The following is a 22,288-nucleotide window of genomic DNA, read 5'->3' as shown; positions in this document are numbered from 1 at the left end:
CCAATTGCTTGCTATTTATTAATACATTTGTTATAAATAACATATTTCAAAAATTTCAATGAAATCACTCAAATCTCAGTCAATTAATCTATCTTAATAAATAGTATTTCTTCGAAAATTGTTGATAAATGAATCGGAACAACATTTAAGTAATTTTCAAATTCCATAAATAGAATGAAAAACTTTTGCTGCAATGGGAAATCCGATGACTTGTTGAATGAAACAAATTTCTTAGTGCCATAATCTATTTATAGCATGAAAGTAATTACATCGTTTCCACTACTTCTACTACGTACAAACAGAAGCGCACGTTTTAAAACAAACAAAACAAGAAAGTACATGTCTGTAGTAAGAGTAGGAAAAAACCCTTAACCAGTATTTCATGGATTGAAGGGGACAACAACTGTAGAGGCGCCATTACCACCACCCTCATAGTATTTTCTACTATCATCCTATGGATATGAATATATACATATGTATGCATGTATAAATACTTCAATAAAAACCCATAAAAATCATTTAAAAACCAGTTTTAAAAGATCTACAATTGCCAGTCAGAATCAGACAGACTGACAAACCCTCCACCATTAACTTTTAAGAATACAATAAAAAGCTTTCATATTCTGCCCATAAGTTTTGGGGGGAGGGGTATTAAACACAAACATATTGTGAGGTAATAAATTTTATTATATGTCAGAATGTTTGTTGATCTTTCATTTACAATCATCTGAAAAAATATCAACAACCAGTCATTAAACATTTTGGTATTACCAGCTATCTCACATGTATTTTTTACACAAAATAAAGCTACAAATCATATTTGTATCAGGTGTACATGTGCAATGTATTAGGGGATATATTTATATGAATTATCTTTAGATTTATTAAATACATGTGAAAGGGCTATAGCTAAAAGGGGACGAGAATGTAATACCCTACAACATGATTACATCGTTTATATGGGCACACTGAAAGGTCAAAGCATGGACAACGTTCCAAACGTTCACAACTATTGTCGGAGAAGTCTTTTCGTCACTACGACCCCTTAATGCTAAATTGCAGCCAATTTAAACAGAAAATTAAAATAAAAAGTAAGAAAGTCAGTCCGCTGTGTTGAAGGATGGTATATCTCCTCTATACCCTATAGCCTCTGAAAAAGAAGCAAAATCAATAATTATGCCGTATACAAAATATATTGATCATGAGTTTGTTTCAAAATATGTGGAATCTGTACCGTTGAGCTATACTAAATCATTGACATATAGTCTTAAAAATTTTAGTAAGCAATGTTCTGTAGTGCGATTCTCTAACTCATTTTTTGAGTTACCCACAAAAATCGGTAAAATTAAAACGCAAAATTATGAATGAAAAGTTCAAATAAATGTTGACAACACACATGCTATCGGTAGAACTTTTCGACTGCTTTTTATTCGTCGCTTTCTTACCGAAAAAATCGGTAATTACCGAAATTATAAAAATTTTTATTATACCGACAATTGTCGGTAACTCAAAAAATTAGTTGGAGAATCGCACTACTGATTCACAGAGAACTCGAAATATTAAATTAAGTTGAACTAAGTATATTGAGAGTTATCTTGTATACTAGCTAATTTAGAATGTCTCTGAAGGGACTTTGGTACTTTTGGACCATTATCTCAAGAAGTATGGACTTAATCCGGAAAAAAATTGACCATTGTAGAAGGGACCGTGAAAACAACCTTCTGAAAAAAAAAATCAAATAGATCCCTGCCGAATCCTCAAACTACACTTTTCCCAAATTTTGAATGAGAGGTACCCGAAGGACGGGATTGATATTGTCCATTTTCCAACTTGATACATGACTGGATGAAATAATACGCCAAATTTTGGACCAAATCGATTGCTCCTTTCGGGAGTTATCGTTCACACCATTTTAGAGAATATATTCCGAAACAAGCGAAATATACAGCTAATGACATTGGAAGCACATCCTCTTGTTGTTCAAGCATAGTAATTTCTTAACAGATCACGGTGCGCCTTAACTAACTTTAAATGAAAGGTACTTACACCTGGGAAGAGTTTGCGGATTTTGAAACTACAATGTTCATACACGCAAAAAAACGGCCTCTCTAACATATGTCCCAAACATATTTTGCAGCAAACATATATATGTTTGCAACAGTCCCAAACATAATATATGTTTGGGTCTGCAAACAAATATATGTTTGGGTGCAAACATATATATTTTTGGGTGCAAACAAATTATATTTTTGGCTGCAAACAAATTTATGTTTGGGTGCAAACAATTTATATGTTTGGGTGCAAACAAATATTTTTTTAGATATAACATAAATACAAACCCAAAAGCCACAAAAAAAAACAAACACATGCACCAGTGGGCGATTACTGAGAGCAAGAGAGCGTAAATTTCAATGTAAAACACTTTGCTCTCTTGCTCTCAGTAAGAGCTCACTTGATATCTCTATAATATACACACAAATGTTGGTGTTTTTGTTTATTGAAAGGCACAACAACAACAGAAACATAGGTACATACAAAATTCCAAAGAAATACATAACGCACTTTAAATAAATAGTAGTAAATAGTCACACTTTTAAAAAGAAAAATATATAGAAACGTTGTTGAATGATTCTCCTTAGTTGTGAAATAAAACAAATTTTACTCAAAGTTGACATCATCAGTGGGGAATCGGCATCTGGAATCAAATGATTATGTAATAAATAAATATGGATATACCATATCTCAAATGGATATACCATATTTCAATACTGAATGCGATTTCTTCCTTGTCCAATAAAATAATTCCATTCAACTTTTCGATTCAATTATAAAATGTACTGGGAATTTAATTTACTAAAAACACAATTTCTTTAGGAAAACGCAAAACACTGATTTATTCACTCACTTTACCGTCTTGACGCTACGCTGGCAACTAAAACACTGAAGAAAGAAAAAACAAAATAATTCATACCATTTCTTCTTATCCTCTTCGCCTGCTACTTTGGTTAACAACAACAAAACAAGAAACACACGAGTTTGACGCATACACGCCTTCAAAGCACCAAAGCCCCCTTCTTCGCTTCTACGTCTTCTATTATACAATACACACAACTCTTTATAATAAAACAGCATTCCGCAGCCGCGAGAGCACTGTTATTACTCTCGTTGACAAACATCCTCTCTCCACCCATGAAAAAGATGTTCTAACATAAAAAATATGTTTTACCCAAACATATCAAATTGAGATATGTTACAAAATGTTGCAAACATATATTATGTTTGGATCCAAACATAGATTTGTTTGCAACCGGTCCCAAACATATATTTGTTTGGATGCAAACATATTTCTAACATAAATTTTTCTGCGTGTAGATTAGAAAAATAAAAAACAAAAAATCGCCAGAGGGTCAAAGTTCAGAATTTTAGATTTATCTTAGGTTTTCAGGATTTTGTTTGGAAGCGGAAAATCCTATCGAAATAGGACTAAAGAAAATTTTATAGAGGACTTTCACTGCTACAACATTTTCTTTAGTGCTATTTCGATAGGACTTGCTGCTTCCAAGCAAAATCCTGAAAACCTAAAATAAACCTAAAATTGTGAACTTTGACCGCGATTTATTTAAAGCGATATTTTCTTCTTTTTGGATTTTTCTCATCTATGAACATTGCTGTTATAGAATCCGCAAAAACTTCCCAGGTGTATGCGGTTTTCATTCAAAGTTAGTTAAGAGGCACCGTACTTGATATTGTTTTATGTGGAGGCGATACAATCAGTGCATTGTCCAAATTTGAATTTCTATATCTCAAAAATGGTAAAACCGTTACGGTCAATCTTGTAGAGAAATTTCTCTGTTACATCATTTTCTTTAGTCCGTTTAATATAGGACTTACGGTTTCCAAGCATACCCAGCAAAATTTTATGGAAGTAGTTCTATGAGATGCCATGATTTCACTTGATCTTTTGCATTGGTTCAAATGAAGTCGTGAAAGATCCGATCTTATTATCAACATTTGAACCCATTCAAAGGAAGTCGTGAAAGATCCTATCTTTGCATCAGCATTTGAGCCCATGCAAAGGAAGTCTTAAAAGATCCGATCTTTTCATCAGCATTTTGAACCCATTCCATCGACCCAATAGAGATGAATTTTGTGTTTTTATTTATACACATTTGTCTAAATATATAAAATTAATTATTTATAATAGGCTTGATCCCAGCAAAATGTTCGATGCCAAAGATGACATTCAATCATGGGTGCAAGTGATCTAGCATGTCATCTTTTTAGCATCTTCATCGATGAATTTTATATGAGCGTGGACCCCAAAAGATGACGTTCTTTTCTGGATCCTAAGCATGTCATTTCCACCAATGCTTTGGCATGTCATTTCCACCAATGATTTGACATGTCATTTTCACCAATGCTTTGACACGTCATTTTCACCCATGCTTTGACATGTCATTTTAACCAATGCTTTGGCATGTCATTTTCACCAACCCCTTGGCATGAAATTTTCATGTCTTGTTTGGAAAATGGAAATGCTGTATTGAAATATGGTTTTCATGAAAAACAAAACTCTTTATTAATTCAAACGAATTCATGAAATAGCTACAATTAATTTATCAGTTTAGTTTTTCAAAAGTTTACATCCAAAATTGCAATGTAATCACCACCGCTGCAACGCAAAAGATTACTTCCTCCGTTCTCCGCAACTGATCATCTTACAAATGGTTTTTTCAATTATCTTCCCATCACCAGTTCAGATTTCAACATGGACTCCAAATGCACTCCTTTAAGTATTTTTATTTCGTAAATTACTTTTATTTTATAATTTTGTTATTTTATAACAACATTTTGGTAATTTATACTCTTTTGTTTAGTGACGGAAATATGTAGGGATCTACAACCCGGCTTGCTTTAGGGATCTCTAAGAACAAAATGTAACGAACGGGGAGGAGAGACTTTTTATGGAAAATACCATTTATGCTTAATTAATTTATTTTTAATTGTTTCTTTCCAAAAGAAGTTTCTTCTTTATTTTCAGATTCTTGTTCCTTTTCGTTTCGGACTTTTTTTCAAATTCCAAGAAGCGAGATTTGATTGATTTCATTCTATGTCAGATTTAGAACAGACAAGGGAACTTTTAAAATAGCAATGTGTGCAGTCCGATTCTATTTTTAGTTTTAGTTGTTTGATATGCAGGAAATGTAAGACAACATCACGACGACAGTTCTAACAACTTTGGTCTGTTCCAGAAACTGCAAGAATCTACTTATTTTTACTACGATAACAATTTTCCTTTATGTTATCGGAAAAAATAGTAAAAATTAGTAGATTTTTGCAGTACTGGAACATACCAAAATGAAAATAAACAGGTGTGTAAATAAAAGCACAAACATCATCTCTATTGGAGCGATGGAATGGGTACAAATGCTGATGAAAAGATCGGATCTATCACGACTTCCTTTGCATTGGTTCAAATCCTAATGAAAAGATCGGATCTTTTACAACTTCCTTTGAACCCATGCAAAAGATGACATGAAATCACGTCATCGCAAAGAACCCATTCCGTCAAATTTTGCTGGGATGTTGTTGGAGACTCGAAATCGCAACCAATGTTGTTAAAACTCTCGTCGTAATGATAATTTCATTGCAAAGGGTTGGTGAAAATAACATGCCAAACATTGGTGGAAATGACATGCCAAAGCATTGGTGAAAATGACATGTCAAAGCATTGGTGTAAATGACATGCTTTGGATCCAAAAATGAATAGCATCATTTGGGGTCCACGCTCATATAAAATTCATCGATGAAGATGCTAAAAAGATGACATGCCAGATCACCCATGATTGAATGGCATCATTGGCATCGAACATTTTGCTGGGTAATCGTGAAAACCTAAAAAACCCTAAAAATGTGAACTTTGACCTCGATTTATTTGAAAAATCCCTCTGGCGGTTTTTTTGTTTTTTTTTTAATTTTTCTCGTCATGAACATTGTAGTTTCAAACTCCGCAAAAACTTCCCAGATGTAAGTACCTTTCATTTAAAATTAGTTAAAGCGCACCGTGAGATGATTTCAGTTATTTTCAAGATATTATCTACATCTACATTTGAATTTTGAATTTAGGGTTATGGTATTTGGAAGTTATTACCTACATTTACGGCGTAAATTTGCTGAAATTTGGCATTCTAAGTTCAAGGTGGTCAACAAATATATCCACCGAATTATAGACAATAGCCCCCTCAAAGTTGCGAACATAGGTCCACGTTTTGGAGTGGCATTTTTATACCTTCAGCCTTTAGTCTAACGAGATTATATACACTTTCATACGATGAAAATTTGCCTTATCGACATAATTATTTTAGACCCCAATTAAGTTTGGACGAAATCTGTTTCAGACAATTTGAAGTCGTTTTAGCCATGTACTTCCGTCTGGCTGGCTCGACGCACAACAACTCTCAAACGGATCAACCGATTCGGTCAAAAATTTTGCCTTCGTAATATTTTGTCCAAACTTAGTTTAAGTTCAAAAATAAAACATATCGGTCCACTCCTTCAGATACCTCCCCCATACTCGTTAAAAACTTTTCGCTAAAATGACTCGCACCAAAACTCTGGTCCATGCTTTGCATATCGTAATATTTTGACGAGGCATAGATTGTCCCAACATACTTTAAACAATTTCACCTATGCGTTCTTGGATAAAACCTTTTTCAATTATTAAACCAAAATATCTATTTAAAAGTGGCACAGCACATTTTATATTTATATGAAATGATGGCGCTGCACAAGGGGTGAAATCGCAAAAAATGTAGATAAGTTAAAAAAATTAAATTCGGTTTTTGGTATAACTGTCGTTAACCAAAATGTCAAGATCAAATATTGCTTACTGCTACAGTACTTCTATTGTGTTAAAGCTAAAGAATTTTTAATAATTTGAAAAGCACCATAAAAAAAAATATTTTTTTGGTTATAAAGTAGGGCTGCTCAAACAACTACAAACATATTTTGTTATTGAGTTGGTTTTGAAATACAAACATTTTCATAGTTTCCCAACATACCATTCAGTCTGATTTTATAAAATTTACGAAAAGCAATTCGTATAAATACATTCTACAATTACACGGATAAGCTAATAATTAGCATAAATATTCATTATTTTCAAGAGAATCAAGTTTCATTTATTATCCACAGGCTTCACAAGATTTTATAATTCAAATATGATGTTTTGTTCGAGTAATGTTGGTTCGTTGGGTATTTTCATCTTCCATGGACTCCCACAAAACTGAATATATGCATCAGAACCCCTGCACAAAAATGTTGTCAACTTTTGTAGCACAGTGTAATTATTCATATTAAAAGATTTTAGATTAATCAATTAAGAAATGTAAGCAAAACCGTAAAAACACTTCATAGTTTTTATGGTACCCATTTATGAGGGTTTCGAATATACCTCTCCAATCCCTTAATTTGCACCAAAACGGTGTTCCGTTATATTGGTTGAGGTGTAAACATTCGAAAAATGTTAACACCAAAATGCTTCCCCGAATCAATCTCCGTTTTTGGGAGTGTTTGGGTCAATTTCTCAGGAAGTATGAGCATGCCCCCGAAAAAAAATTGTACCGTCACACAGAGGGGAAATTTGTGTTAAAAGTTGATCAAAAGCCCTAGAAAGGTCATTTATAGTCCGATTGATATAAAATTTTGCACAAAGCATATCTTCTGTACAAGGATTAATCCTATAGAAAATAATGAAAATCGGTCCAGATTTTGATGCAGCTTCCATATATATTCGCATCTGATATGAGATAAAAATGCACCAAAATCTCTGAAATTTGACACATGCAACCTGAACTAGCCTAAAAAAACATTGAGCCAATTTTCAAACAAATCGGTACAGATGTATATGTAGTCCCATATACATATATTTCATTCCAAATTTTATTTTTTGAAACTTACTTAAATTCAATTTTTCTCAATTCACATGAGAAAAGCCGTGAATGTTTCTGAATAATGCCAACATACATATTTGATAGGTGGTTTAGTCTGATAAATAAGAGCCCCGGTTATAAGGCGGAGCTAAGTTTAGTGTGAGTAAACCTTACAATGCCATATAAAAATATTTCATATTTTAGTTGAGAAAAATTAGATTTTTTCGGAATGACGCAAATATGCGCAATTTTTTATACCCTCAGCCTTTAGGCTATGAAGGGTATATACACTTTCATACGGGCAAAATGTGCCTCATCGAAATAATGGTTTTAGACCCCAAGTATGTTTGGACGAAATGTGTTTCAGACAATTTGGAGTCGATTGAGCAATGTCCGTCCGTCTGTCTGTCTGTCTGGCTGGCTGGAGCGCATGATAACTCTCGAAGGGATGAACCGATTCGGTTCAAATTTTGGCTTTCGTAATATTTAGTCCAAACTTAGTTTAAGTTCGAAGATGAGCTATATCGGTCCACTCCTTCCGGTACCTCCCTCACAAAAGTTCGAAAATGTTCGGAAAATTTGTACGCACGATAACTCTTGAAGGGTGTAACCGATTTGGTCCATACTTTGCCCATCGTGGAGCGTGTACCAGACTTAGATCAGGTTTTAATATGGACTCAATCGGTCCACTCCGTCGGGTACCTCCCACACAAAATTTTGGAAAAGTTCAGTTTAGGAACATCTCTCGAATCGCTTTGATTTTTGCTTTAGCAACTTGTATTCACTGCCCTCCATACGACGGTATAAGTTTCATCAGGGGCAAGACCATACTTCCTGAGAAAATAGTCTGAAAGTTGCAAAAAACCCCTATGACACCGTGTGAGGAGGTTGGAGGGCAAAATAACTCTCTGCCGGTTCGGTCCAATGTTTGGCCTTAGAAATATTTTGTCCAAACATAGTTTAAGTTTGATGATAAGCCATATTGGTCCACTCCTTCAGGTACGTCCCCCACAAAAGTTCAAAAATGTTCGGAAAAATTGTGCGTACGATAACTCTTGAAGAGAGTGGCCGAATTGGTCCATACTTTACACATCCTAATATATCTACCAGATATAGATCAGGTTCATATATGGACTATATTTGTAAACTCCATCCGGTACCTCCCACTCAAAATTTCGGATACATGTTCACTTTAAGACCTGCTTTCGAATCACTTTAATTTTTGTTGAAGCAACTGGCATTGCTGCCTCAATTGCGATGGTAAAAGTTGTTTCAGGGGCAAGTTCATACTTCTTGAGCAAACATCCCTGAAGTTCTAAAAAACCCCTATGGTACCATATGTAGTGGCTGGAGATCCATTCTTTTTAGTATCTCCGCCGCAAAACTTTTGATATTAAATCCTAATCAACATTTTTGTCAGTTCAAACGCCCAAAATTTTTAAAACTCCCTAAATACATGAGTTTTTTGGAAAAAAATTGTTTCAATATACACAAGCTGAGGGTATATCTCTGTCGGCAAAGCCGACTGATACTTTTTTACTTGTTATGATTGAATCTGATATTTGAGACTCAAGCGCATAAAACATTAGAAAAAACTATGGTCGGGAAACGACGGGGAAATAGACTTTTTCACTATTGAAATTGTAGTAATCTTAAAAATTATCATAAAAATGTTCATAAAGAGGATATGTATCACCATTATTAAAGAGCAAAGATGTGAAATCAATCTGAAAATTTTAAATGCTAATCTTGCAATGAAAAATGCAATGAATGGACAAATATCCATAGTCAAAAACAAATTGCATTTGAAATGAGCTTACTCCTGTTGCCAGACTGTTTTGGAAAATTCGCAATTGTAACAACTATCCCAATAAAAAAAACGCCACCAATGTTCTATTTAAACAAAATATATTTCAAAAATTACCTCCCGATACCTACCGATTTTCGGTATTTTAAGGATTTTTGTTGAAATTTTAAACCAACTTCTTCAAACTTCAAACTTCTTCACTAAAAATCGTCAACATTGGTCTATGTTTTGGTACAGACCCCATATAACGGTACCTCCCGATTTTCGTTATTTTGAAAATTTTAGGTCCATAAAATAAAACTATGTAAAAATTTAGATATTAAAGCAATTTAAAAACAAGTAAGCAAAGTCTATAGTCGAACGGGGCCGACCATGTGGTACCCTACACCACAACCTTTAGGAATTAGCTATATGCAACCGGCTTGCACCCTGAATGCCTGGTTTCGATGCCCAGGCCTGGCCACATAAAATTTTCAACGGTGGCAAATATATAAATAGTTCATTGTGGTTATATAGTGTGACATCAAACATATTTTATTATTTCAATAACTAATATTCACTAGTATATATAAAATGCAATTTGCCATATCTCAGAAATTTGATATTTGGGAAAATTATGAGTTTATTGAAGTTCTATCGTACAAAAATTGTGTACTTGTACCTCACATATGCTTGACTATGCACGCTGTCTTGTGTTTTAAATAAGGAATATAGAATAAAAATTCAAATAATTTGCATGTAAACAAATTTATAAATCCCAAAATTATTAATATTCAATTACACACCAAAGAAGATAGTATAAGTCAGCTGCGCTAACGGTGATATACCCTCAGCATCTGACCGGAAAAATAAACAAGCACAATAATACCCTATAAAAATATATTGATTTTGTATCACCAGTTTGCTTCAAAATACGTGGATTCTGTAGGTATCGAAATGTAAGGCTATACCAAATCAAGTTTTGTAAGCTAACTTCTGATTATTGAAAAAGTTTGAGAATTATTTTTTAGAAATTTTGGACCATTATCTCAGGAAGTATGGACTTACTTCGGAAAAATTGTACCATTGCAATTGGGACCGTGAAAAGAACCTTCTTCAAAAAATTTCAAACAGATCAGAGACGGGTCCTCAAACTGCGCTTTTCCCAAATTTTGTGTGGGAGGTACTCGAAGGACATGACTGGGTGAAATAGTAGAATGTGCAAAGTTTGGACCAATCAGAAAATCTCCTTAAGAGTTATCTTGCGGATTTGCCATTTTAGGTAGGTTTCTTGTATGTTGATCATTGCTTCTTGGAGCTTTTCGGCTATAATCTCAGGAAGTATGGAATTGCCATTTCAACTGTACCATCGTAGAGGGGAAAGGAAGGACAAGCTGCTGAAAATATTCAAAACCATTCGAGGGGACTCTTTAATTTCACTTTTCCCAATTTTGTGAGGGTGGTACTTGAAGGTGTGGACCGATCTATATCTGGAAAGAATAATAATATATGGAAAGTTTGGACCAAATCGATTGCTAACTTCGACAGTTATCGTTCACACAATTTTCAGACAAACCTTGAACTTTTGTGGGGGAGGTGCCCGAAGGAGTGAACCGATATAGCCCATATTCGAAATTAAACTAACTTTGGGCAAAATATTACGAAGTGTATAGTGCGCACCAGCCAGCTAGACAGTAAAAGAGACAGATGAACGGACAGGTCTAAATCGTCTCCAAATTGTCTAAAACGAATTTCGTCCAACCATACTTGGGGTCTAAAACCATTATTTCGATGAGGCACATCTTTGGTCGTATTCTGTATATATTCCAAATGCTGCAATATTTGTATGAAAAGTCCAATTGGACAACTGAACTGAAAAATTCTCTGTCATGATAAATACAATTTGTAGCATGGGAGGAAATTGTGGTTCTCTACACACAACCCATTATATATCTAGAAGACATTAGGCCCGTTATCTAGAAGACACATTATTGCAATTTGCATCAGGGGAAATGTCAGTAGTTATTTGTCCATATGTAAGCTACTTTGCCGGTATATGCCTTCCAGGAATAAAAATATGGACCGAAAATAAAATTTGTTTGGGAGGGAGTTATTTTTCCATATATAAGCTACTTTGCCGGCATATGCCCTTCAGGAATAAAAATATGGGTCAACATTTAAATTTTTATATTTTTCATACAAAAGTAATGGTCCATTTCACCAGCTAAATTATATCAGACCATCATCCAAAATTGTAGGCATCTTCTTCGACTTAAACTCTAACATCGTGCAAAATTTCGTAACTATGGAGCTCTAAATCTGACATTAAGTGTGCTTATGACTACACAACAAACAAATAACTGGATATATTAGGCTGTAACTCTGTTATCTAACCACGTAATAATTTACATCAATGGAAAGGTCATGAGTTGGTCTTCCAAATATTATTTACATGGGAGGAATTGTGTCTTCCGGGAATAAAGATATAAGCTGTATATTAACAATTTTCAAAATTCAGTTGTGGCCCATTATTATCTGATAACCTTATTCTTTGTCATATATTTTACCTTATTTAAAATTTCGAGGAGATCGGATTATTATTGCGACCTACAGAGCAGCTACAAAATCGGATAAAAATATGCCTTCGGTCCATTTCACCCGCTAAATATTTCACGATCATCACCAATAACATGCAGAATTTCGTGATGATCGGCCCATAATTGCGGCCTGCAGTTTGATTACAATTTATAATGGACAGACGGACGGACACACATCTCAAAATCGCTATATGTCGTCGAGATATGAAGATTGGTATGCCACATTGGGGGTCTAGGACCGATATTTCGCGGTATTACATGAACTTTTACCAAAACAAACCCTTTATACCCTTTCCACATAGTGGTGTAGGGTATAATAAACTATCAAAAAAGAAAAAAGGATTTTAGCTAAAATTTTAAGCCGAATTAGCTGTAATTTGACATTTGCGGTTCCCAGTGGTCACGAACGTTCTCCACAAAAAATCATCAACATAGGTCCATGGTTTGGTACGGCCCCCATATAACGATACCTCCTTATATTCGGTATTTTGAGGATTTTAGCTACAATTTTTAGCCGAACTAGCTATAATTTGACATTAGAAGTTCACAGTGGTCACGACATAACGGTTCCTCCCAATTTTCGGTGTTTTGAGAATTTTAGTTACAATTTTTAGTCGAACTAGCTATATATTGATATTTGATGTTACCAGTGCACACGAAAGTTCTTGACAAAAAATCGTCAACATTTGTTCACGTTTTGGTATAGCCCCCATATAATAAAACCTCTCGATTTTCGGTATATATTTTGAGGATTTTAGGTAAAATGTCTAACCGAACTTTCGCCATGGAACAGATGGAAAGTTGACGGCGCCAGAACAGTGATTTCAACCGATTTGACCTAAACCATTCAGTCCCATTTTCTATAAGAGGATAATGTAAGCTTTTTTGGTGAGACAGTCAGGAAAGGGCGAATTCTCAGTAAAGAGTACGGATGAATATTTGAAATAGTAGACCGTGGCCTTCAAAAAGTTTGCAGGGTCGAAAACATTATGTGGATATTTTTTTCTTTTCTTATTGGCTTTTTTGGTTCTTTTAATGGTTGGCTGTTACTAGCATGACAATAGGCTGTTGCTTTGTATATTCCTGATTAATATTTAGCACGGAAGATACACTATCGATATTAGGACTTATTATGGAAATGTATTTTCTAATTAACATTCATATTGCCATCATCATCTTCAGTGATGATTAATCAGCAGAATTCCCAAATTTTAGCGGTTGATAACAGTATGCAACACTGAAAATGCAAACAACTTCTAGCATGCATTTTTTGAAAGTACATATTTAGACTACAAAAACCCTAGTAGGGTTTTGTCCTGTCAGATCCAGTTCGGATTTTATCGCTTCATCTAAACCGGGCTAAATCTACACTTTTTTGCATTTGTCGGGCCTTTATCTCAGAAACGAATAGGAATTTTGCCTTGCTGTTTTTAGCAATATTGTAGCCCTAAACTAGTAGAACTTATCTGTTGAAAGAAGAAAAACTCGATCTAGGGCATCAAAATCTATAAAATATAGAAAATTTTACATAATTGCTGAAATCCGGGCCAGTATCGGCTAAACTATTGGGAGTTGAACCAAGTAACCTTTTGCAAAAACCTTCCAAATAAAGTTCAACAATTCTTTAGAACATTCTGAAACTCTAAAATGCTTACTTAATGTTGTTTTAGCGGTATTTTGCATCATATCTTTTACAACATGTATTTCAAACACAGTTCACACCAACAGTTTATTCTCGCTTTTCGGATTTCACTACATTATTGACATTTTTTTAAATCGTCGTTGAAAAATGTACTGAAAACAACGGCATAGAGGCATTTTACAACAATGACATGTTCTGAAGAGTTGTGTAATACATTCCACGGAAAATTTTTCCGGAAGAAAACATTCAGAAAAAATTAACGATTTTGGAGATACGGTGTGAAATGTTTAAAAATTGTGGAATTTTTGCATATATTTTGAAATTTGCGGCAAAAAATGTAGTTTTTCAAGTTCATTATTTCTCCAAATATTTTATTCTTGTCCTTATCTACAAATTTGCTTCAGAGGTCAGAAGAAGATTTGCATTGGTTTCGGAGATATAGCCCAGAATTTCTTTAAAAGCTCAATATTTAACCATGTTTAGATGGGGCCATAAAATCCGAGCTGGATCTGACACAACAAAACCCAACTAGTGTTTTTTTGTCGTTTGGGTCTGTACTTTCAAAAAATCCTCAGTTCCAAATGTTTGCACGAGATCACCTTAAAAATGTTGCACAGTGTAACATAACACTACACAATACTTTTAAAGTAATCGCGCGCAAGCGACTTCCACTGAGAATTTGATAAAAGCACAGACCCAAACAGCAATAACCCTATTTATAAGACCAAGTTCTGATAGTATGACCTCATCTAAACATGGCAAAATATTGACTTTTAGGAGCAAATCGGAGCTATATCCGTGAAACCAATTCAAATTTTGTTTTAGTCTCTGCAGCAATCTTGCAGATATGAGTGTAACGAACATATTTGAAGAAATAATCAACTTATTTTTATGCACAGATTGTATGATATCAGAACTCGTTATCCCTTCATAGATCAAGAAAATCAATAATTGTATGTTTCGCAAATAGATTATCCCATCTAAATGGTGTTATTATCATTGTTTATAATGTAGGGTTCACAAATTATTTTTAACCTAATGACTTACATTAAACGAAACTGTAATTATTGAATTATTAATACAGAAAAATTAAAAATAATCAACAGTTAACTGCATTGTAGATCACATTAGTTAAAAAGGGGTTTTTCACTCTAACACTCATCTTGTTTTGGGATTTTCAACTATTGTCAATATTCTCAACTGAAATTAAACAAAAGTTGTAACGTCATTGGCACATGTGAATTTTTTTTTTAGTTTTTTGTTCTGTTTCAGCTTCAACAGAGCCAGTAACCTTTCCAGCATCCATAACGTCATCAATCGGGGCTTTTGTTTTGCTAACTAAGTTGTATAAATATTGTTGTGTTTTGGTTTTTTTGTTTCTATTTTGCAATTTTATTAGGGTTTTTTCCTATACAATGTCAAGTTCTAGCAGAAAAAGCTTGGGTTCAAGCGGGCTGGCGGACTGTGAAGTGGGGCTGAATGGTAGTTTGGTTTGGTTCTTGATTGGCTAGCTGTAAAATCCAAAGTTGGAAGCTAGGAAAAGCTTGATAAATGTTAGCCTTCATATTTATTGGTTTAGTTTGTTATTGCCGGTTAAACGTGTAACGTGTGGAGAATAAAAACTTCGTTGTATAAAAAATGTAAAAAAATCGAATTTTGTAATCAAAACGAAGTGAAGCAACCATATTGTGATACAAAAATATTATTTTAGTTCAAATTGTTTAATTAAAGCAAAATTAAATCAAGTCAAACGAAGGTGATTTGGATATACATACATAGTTTTAATAAAAGTAGAATAATAATATAGATAAATACTAAAATAAATAAATGTAGTGAATTACCCAGTAAAAGTAAAAAAAATATACCGGGGTTATGTTTTCCTAAACCAATTCAAAGGGTCAATGATTTGTAGAGCTTTGAGTGTTGCTTTGTTATTTATTTTGTTTTTGTTAACATATTGACTAACGTCACTTCTTTTCATCCCCTTTTTTTTTGGTAAGTAATGAATAGCATATTTGTTTGTTATATCTTCAATTGGAATAATGATATGCAAAATTAAAAGTGTTATGAATTGTAAATATTATTTTAATGAAAAAAAAATTCAAAGAAAAGAGTGGAGTAGAATAGTTTTCGCGTACCACCACTTTATTGGGAATATACAAAAGTTTTATTTAATGAATAGAAACTAGTTTTAATAAAAATAAGAGCAATCCAAAAGTTATGGGCCTTTGATCAATTCTAAAATAATGTGAGAGTTCTTGAGAAAAGTCAGTTTTGTCTACAACCGTGATGCCACCGGGTTTTGTATTTCTCTAGTTACTGTATGGTACAGAATCAAATATTACAATTCGACAGCAAAAAAAAAAAAATACATCATCAATAAATAGTGTGCTTACATAGATTTTGTTGGTATACATAACTACTAACGAACAAACCTAATAATCTATTATTTTTCCACGGGCATGTCGCACAAGGTAGGAGTTATACAATGCACTATGGTCTCAAAACCCATTTTCCTGGCCAAAACTATTTCTATGCAAATTTATTTCTAGACCAAATTCAATCCCACATCCAAAATTTGGAGACGTTTTCTGTTACTAATCTATAGACATTTGCACAAAAAGTCTCTGATTCTGATGCTATATCTCCGGATCCACGCGGAATTTTAGAAATTTTTATAAACTATGTTACTTTCAGGCCATGTGGTGATATACTCTGAAAATTTCAGGAAGATCGGTTCAGCGGTTTTTGAGTAAATAAACTTCAAACAAACAAAGGTACAAACATTTACTTTATATATATATAGATGTACCTTGAGAAAAAAAATATACTTCATTTATCGTAACGATTCGCAATTTTTGCATTTTACATATTTTCTTATGCAACAAATATTTCAATAATAGGTACAAAAATGTTTGTATGTACAATTCTTCTGTTTAAAATTCTTTTCGGACAAGTCAATAAAATAGAGAAATGTATAACCACAGCGAAAATCGGGAGGTATCGTTCTATGGGGCTACATGAAGGCCTGAACCTAAACCGACAAATTTAAGGTGGAAAGTTGTTTACCCCCAAGGAAGGCTTAATACCAAATGTCACCCATTTCGGAGGGATATTGAGGCCACAACCTTCAAAATATCAGAAATCCGGAGGTACCGTTCTATGGGGGCTATATGAAGACGTGAACCTATATTGAAACATTTCAGGTGGAACATTTTATACCATCAACGAAGACTAGATTCCAATTTTTCAGTCATTTCGGTGGGATATTGAGGCCACAACCTTCAAAACACCGAAAATCGGGAGGTACCGTTCTATGGGGGCTATATGAAGACGTGGACCTATACCGACAAATTTCAGGTGGAAAGTTGTATACTCCCAAAGCAGACTAAATGCCAAATTTCAGTCAGTTAGGTGGAATCTAGAGGCTACATGTTTACAAATAGCGAAAATCGGGGGTACCGTTGTATGGGGGCTATATGAAGACGTGGACCTATACTGACAAATTTCAGGTGGAACGTTTTATACTCCCAACGAAGACTCAATACAAAATGTCAGCGATTTCAGTGAGATGTTGAGGCCACAACCGTCAAAATATTGGAAATCGGGAGGAACGGTTCTATGGGGGCTATATGAAGACGTGGACCTATGCGGACAAATTTCAGGTGTAAAGTATTATACCCGTAACGAAGACTTAATACCAAATTTCAGCCATTTTGGTGATATAGACCACAAAATCTTGTAAATATTTTGGCATATGATTTTGCATATGCTCATTTTATGCAAATATGTAAAAATATGTCAAAATATTCAAAAGTTTCAGGGTCTAATCAGATTTTCTCTACGACCATCCTAACCATATATACATTTGCATAGGATTACGCTGTCTACTTATTATTAAGAGAGGCGCAAAAAGGAGGATATCAAAAAATTGACTTTTGGCCAAAAAATTCGTATTTGAAACCAAAGTGCAATGGCCAGCATAGCTCTTTAATTAAATTTAAAAGATACAAGTATTTTATATTTTTAGAACTTTTGAAAGGAATACATTTTAGGGTTCAATAAGTTAGTAAAGGCCAAAACTTTGTAATATACCAAAATAGAGGTGTTCGACCCACCTTTAAGTATACCGATCTACATTTCTCTGTATTCTTCGTCGGTGTGGCACTATCTTTCCATCCGGCCAATTTACATTTAAATCTTTTTATCATTCTAGAATTCGCAATTTTGTTCGTGTCGAAAGTACTGAATATTTAAATTTTTTAATTGACTAATTATATTATATTGAAATCAGATTTCAGCAATTTCGGTTAGATGATGTGACTGAAATTAAAAATAACTAAAATCGGAGGCTATTAGAACGGTGTATTCTACAAAGACTAATCCATTGGAGAGGTATGGTGCGCTCCAGCGACTGCACATAGTGTCATAAGGGTTTTTTTATAGCTTTCAATCCATTTTCTCCGGAAGTGTGGACATGCCTCTGAAAAAACTTGTACAGTCGTAATGGGGCAGTGAATACAAGTTGTTACAACAAAAATCAAAGGGATTCGTGAGCAGGTCTTAAACTGCAATTTTCCGAAATTTTGTGTGGGATGTACCCGAAGGAGTTGACGATATTATGTCATACTCGAACTTGGTCTATGTCTCGTAGCAATATTACGGTGTGCAAAGTACGGACCAAATGGATTACTGCCTTCAAAAGTAATCGTACGCAGCATTTTATCGAAAAGTTTGAATTTTAATGGGAGGTACCCGAAGGTGTTGACCGATATTCCAAATCTTCGAACTTAAACTAAGTTTGGACAAAATATTACAAAGGTCAAATTTAGGACGGAATCGGCTGATCTGTTCGAGAGTTATCGTGCGCTCCAGCTGGCCAGACAGACAGATTTAGTCCAAACACACGGTGCTTTTCAACCAACTTTAAAAAGAAGGTGTTTACACCTAGGAAGTTTTTGCGGATTCTGATACTACAATGTTCTTAGACGAGAAAAAAACAAACAAAAAATCGCCGGAGCGCTTTTTAAATAAAGTTCACATTTTAGGTTTCTTATAGTTTTTCACGAGTTTTCTGGAACACCGCAAGCCCTATCACAATGGAACTAAAAATAATATTATAGCAGTGAAAATTCTCTACAAGATTTTACCATTTTTCAGATATAGTAAAACCTAGGAACAAAACATAACGGTCAATCCTCTAGAGAATTTTTACAGCAACAACATTTTCTTTTGGCCCATTTCGGTTTCCAAACAAAATAGTGAAAACCTAAAATAAACCTAAAACTTTGATCGCGATTTATTTAAAGATCCCTCCAGCGACTTTTTTCTTGTTTTTCGATTTTTCTCATCTATGAACATGGCTGTTTCGGAATCCGCAACAACTTCCCAGGTGGAAGCGTGTTTTATTTTAAGTATGTTAAGGCTCACCGTACATGACATTATTTTATAAGGAGGCGATACAGACAGTGCATTGTCCCAATTTGAATTTCCATATCTCAAAAATGGTACAACCTACGAAAATATCATAAACGTCACTCGTGTAGAGAATTTTCACAGCTACAATATTTTCCCTAATCCCATTCTGATAGGACTTGCGATTTCCAAGCAAAATCGTGAAAACCTAAAAAACCCCTAAAAATGACTACTTAAACCGCGATTTATTTAAAAAGCGCTCCGGCGATTTTTTTGGTTTATTGATTTTTCTCATCTATGGACAGGTGTAAGCACCATCCATTTAAAGTTGGTTCAAGAGCACCGAGAATATACTTGGAGTCTAAAATCATTGTTCGGATGAGGCACATTTTGCCTGTATGAAAGTGTATATACCCTCATTAGTCTAAAGACTAAGGGTATAAAAAATGAAAATCGGGAGGTATCGTCCCTACATCAAAACGCAGACTTGTACCGACAAATCTCTGGCGGAACATTTTGGCATCCCCAAAGAAGATTAAATGTCAAATTCCAGTTATTTCGTTTTTACCTTCAAAAATGTCCAAAATCGGAAGATGTCATTCTTTTTGGTGTATATAAAAAAACTCGTACAAATACTGACAGTTCTCCAGTTCTAGCAACCCCAGTGGAGACAAAATACCAAATTTTAGTAATTTCTACTGGATAACATGGCCAAAACTTTCAAAATACGGAAAATTGGGAGGTACCGTCATATGGGGGCTTTTCGGTATAGTACATCTTAAAGCCTATTTTCAATACCAAACAACCTAGGAAACTTCTGTACCAATTATAAAGTCCACTCTTAATTATTGCGAGATGTCCGTCAAGTTCGTTTCATTCAGGTACGCCCCCCACATAAGTTAAAAATTTGTCGCTAAAATTATGCGCTCTCTCGAAGAGGGGCAACGATTTGTAACATATTATCCAGATAACTGGTGGCACACCGTTGCTACTTTGTGGGAAGACAACTTTGAGTTTATAGCAAAGCGTCTTACAATGCTTTTTGGATTATGCTTCTCTTTGTTCCTTGATGCTTCATTCTCATCCTCTCTGTTTAATGAGTCAGTTTGTTTTCTGTACCGCTCAGAATTATGCAGAAGTTTTGTTCGTTTTTCACAGATTGTTTGATCAGATACATGTGTTATTTGGCTCAGGCCGTTCCGCATGGTTTCCTAGGCGATTTATTAATTTCTTATCAAAGTTAGTCACATTCACACATTAAAATCTAACAATGGTACATATTTGGTAAATTGTAAAAATTCATCAACCCATCAACACACCCTTTTGAGTAGAGTTATCATAGTGAACATAAGAATACATTTTATTGTTGCCATTTGGTACCGCCTAACTCCAAAAGTGTTAATTGAAACATTGATTAAGAGCAACGACCTGTTCAACAAAACAAAAAAACACTTGCCATTCAAACGCTTTAGAATAGAACTAAAAAGTTTTTTAATAATGCATTATTTTTTAATCTAATATTAATATTTTTCTTCACATTTTCTTATCTTTACAGATGCCGCAGACAGGCTGTTTAGTAGTACAAAATTCCTCAATTATTTCCACTGCATCAGTGCCAGTCCAAAGTAATTTTAATTTTAAATTTGAACGCCAACAACAACATTACTCTGCTACGAATAATAACAGCAACAGTAACAGCACAGCAACAACTACGAACGATCCCTATGCCACATATACTGATAACTTTGATCTATCGCTACTACCTCAAGATTGCTGTGCTGCTGACACAGCTACAAATTCAAACACAAAAGCCAATCAACAACAACAATCATCATCATCATCGTCACATAGTATACCGGCAGTAACAAATGCTGATCATCATTCATCGACAAATCTCATAGATAATATACCAACGACAGTTTTTAATTTCGACAAAACACCGACGGATCACAAAAACACACAATTTTTAAGTGTGCCCGATATAAAGATCGAACAGACTTGGTCTTCTTGCCCCTCCTTGAATACCATTAAACAAGAACAAATCTATCAGAGTTATTTTCCTGTAAATAATAATCATTGTCAACAACCGCAACAACAACACCAACAACATATTGCTCCACCTCCCGCCTATCCCGCGCATATCTATCCATCGCCACAATCTAGCCCCGCTCAATCCGAATACGCATTTCCCCAAACACAATTTTCCGGTTGTTACGAATCCCTAGGATCTTCACATAACTCCCTGTATGGCACAGCCTGTTCACCGTGTCCCTCGATTAAACAAGAGCAATTGCATATTTTGCCACCCTCCCCGCCCGAGTCCAGCTGTGATACACCCACACCACCACATTCGGCTAGCAGTTGTGCCAGCAGTAGTGTTGGTTTCGATTTCAAATCTGAACCTTTCGATTCGGATGTTGAAACGTTTCATGATTTGAAAAATTCACCCACAAACACAGACACGGTGCCATCCAACAGCATTCACGCCTCAGCCGAACGGCATTTCCAATGCCAACCGGACCATCAAGTATTACGCGAATATTTGGAGGATACAACGTTTCAGAAGAAACATAATCTGAAACCATTGGCTCTGGATTCGTTTATTGGTGGCCTGGAAGAGGTTCGTGATAATTTCGAACCGGTTATATCGTTAGCTTTGGAACATGCTAAACGTGAGGCTGATGCTACCTGTGCTAAATTGCAAATATCTCAAGGTGAGTACAAATTTATGTAGATATTATTCAGCTAGGTATATTAATTATATATTTCATTTTATCGGTAATAAAAGTCAACGTAGGATGGAGGGTATACCAATTTTGTTATTCTGTTTGTAACACAACTAACTCGGAGACCCTATATAGTATAAATATTCTTAATCAGCATAGGTTATCGCAAGCGCGTGGTCGAAGGTAGTAGA

The 22,288-nt window shown here is 34.6% G+C and overlaps 1 protein-coding gene across 3 annotated transcripts in view; it reads left to right on the top strand.

Annotated features, from left to right (window-relative positions):
- Ets98B (DNA-binding protein Ets98B) overlaps positions 1–22,288 on the top strand; it is a 130,168-nt gene that overhangs the window by 91,592 nt on the left and 16,288 nt on the right. The window contains exons 1-2 of one of the 3 annotated variants that reach the window (XM_073958879.1): positions 15,531–15,951; positions 20,927–22,085. In XM_073958879.1, the coding sequence (XP_073814980.1) occupies positions 20,927–22,085 (1,159 nt within the window). In that variant the 5' untranslated portion in view covers positions 15,531–15,951. Of the gene's footprint in view, positions 1–15,530; positions 15,952–20,926; positions 22,086–22,288 lie in introns of those variants that run through there. The other 2 variants (XM_073958880.1, XM_073958878.1) reach the window with 2 other exon arrangements.

Source organism: Musca autumnalis, unplaced genomic scaffold (assembly GCF_047663935.1).
Source record: "Musca autumnalis isolate F117 unplaced genomic scaffold, ASM4766393v1 scaffold_1, whole genome shotgun sequence".
Lineage (NCBI taxonomy): Eukaryota > Metazoa > Arthropoda > Insecta > Diptera > Muscidae > Musca > Musca autumnalis.
This window is presented reverse-complemented; position numbering and strand designations above follow the sequence as displayed.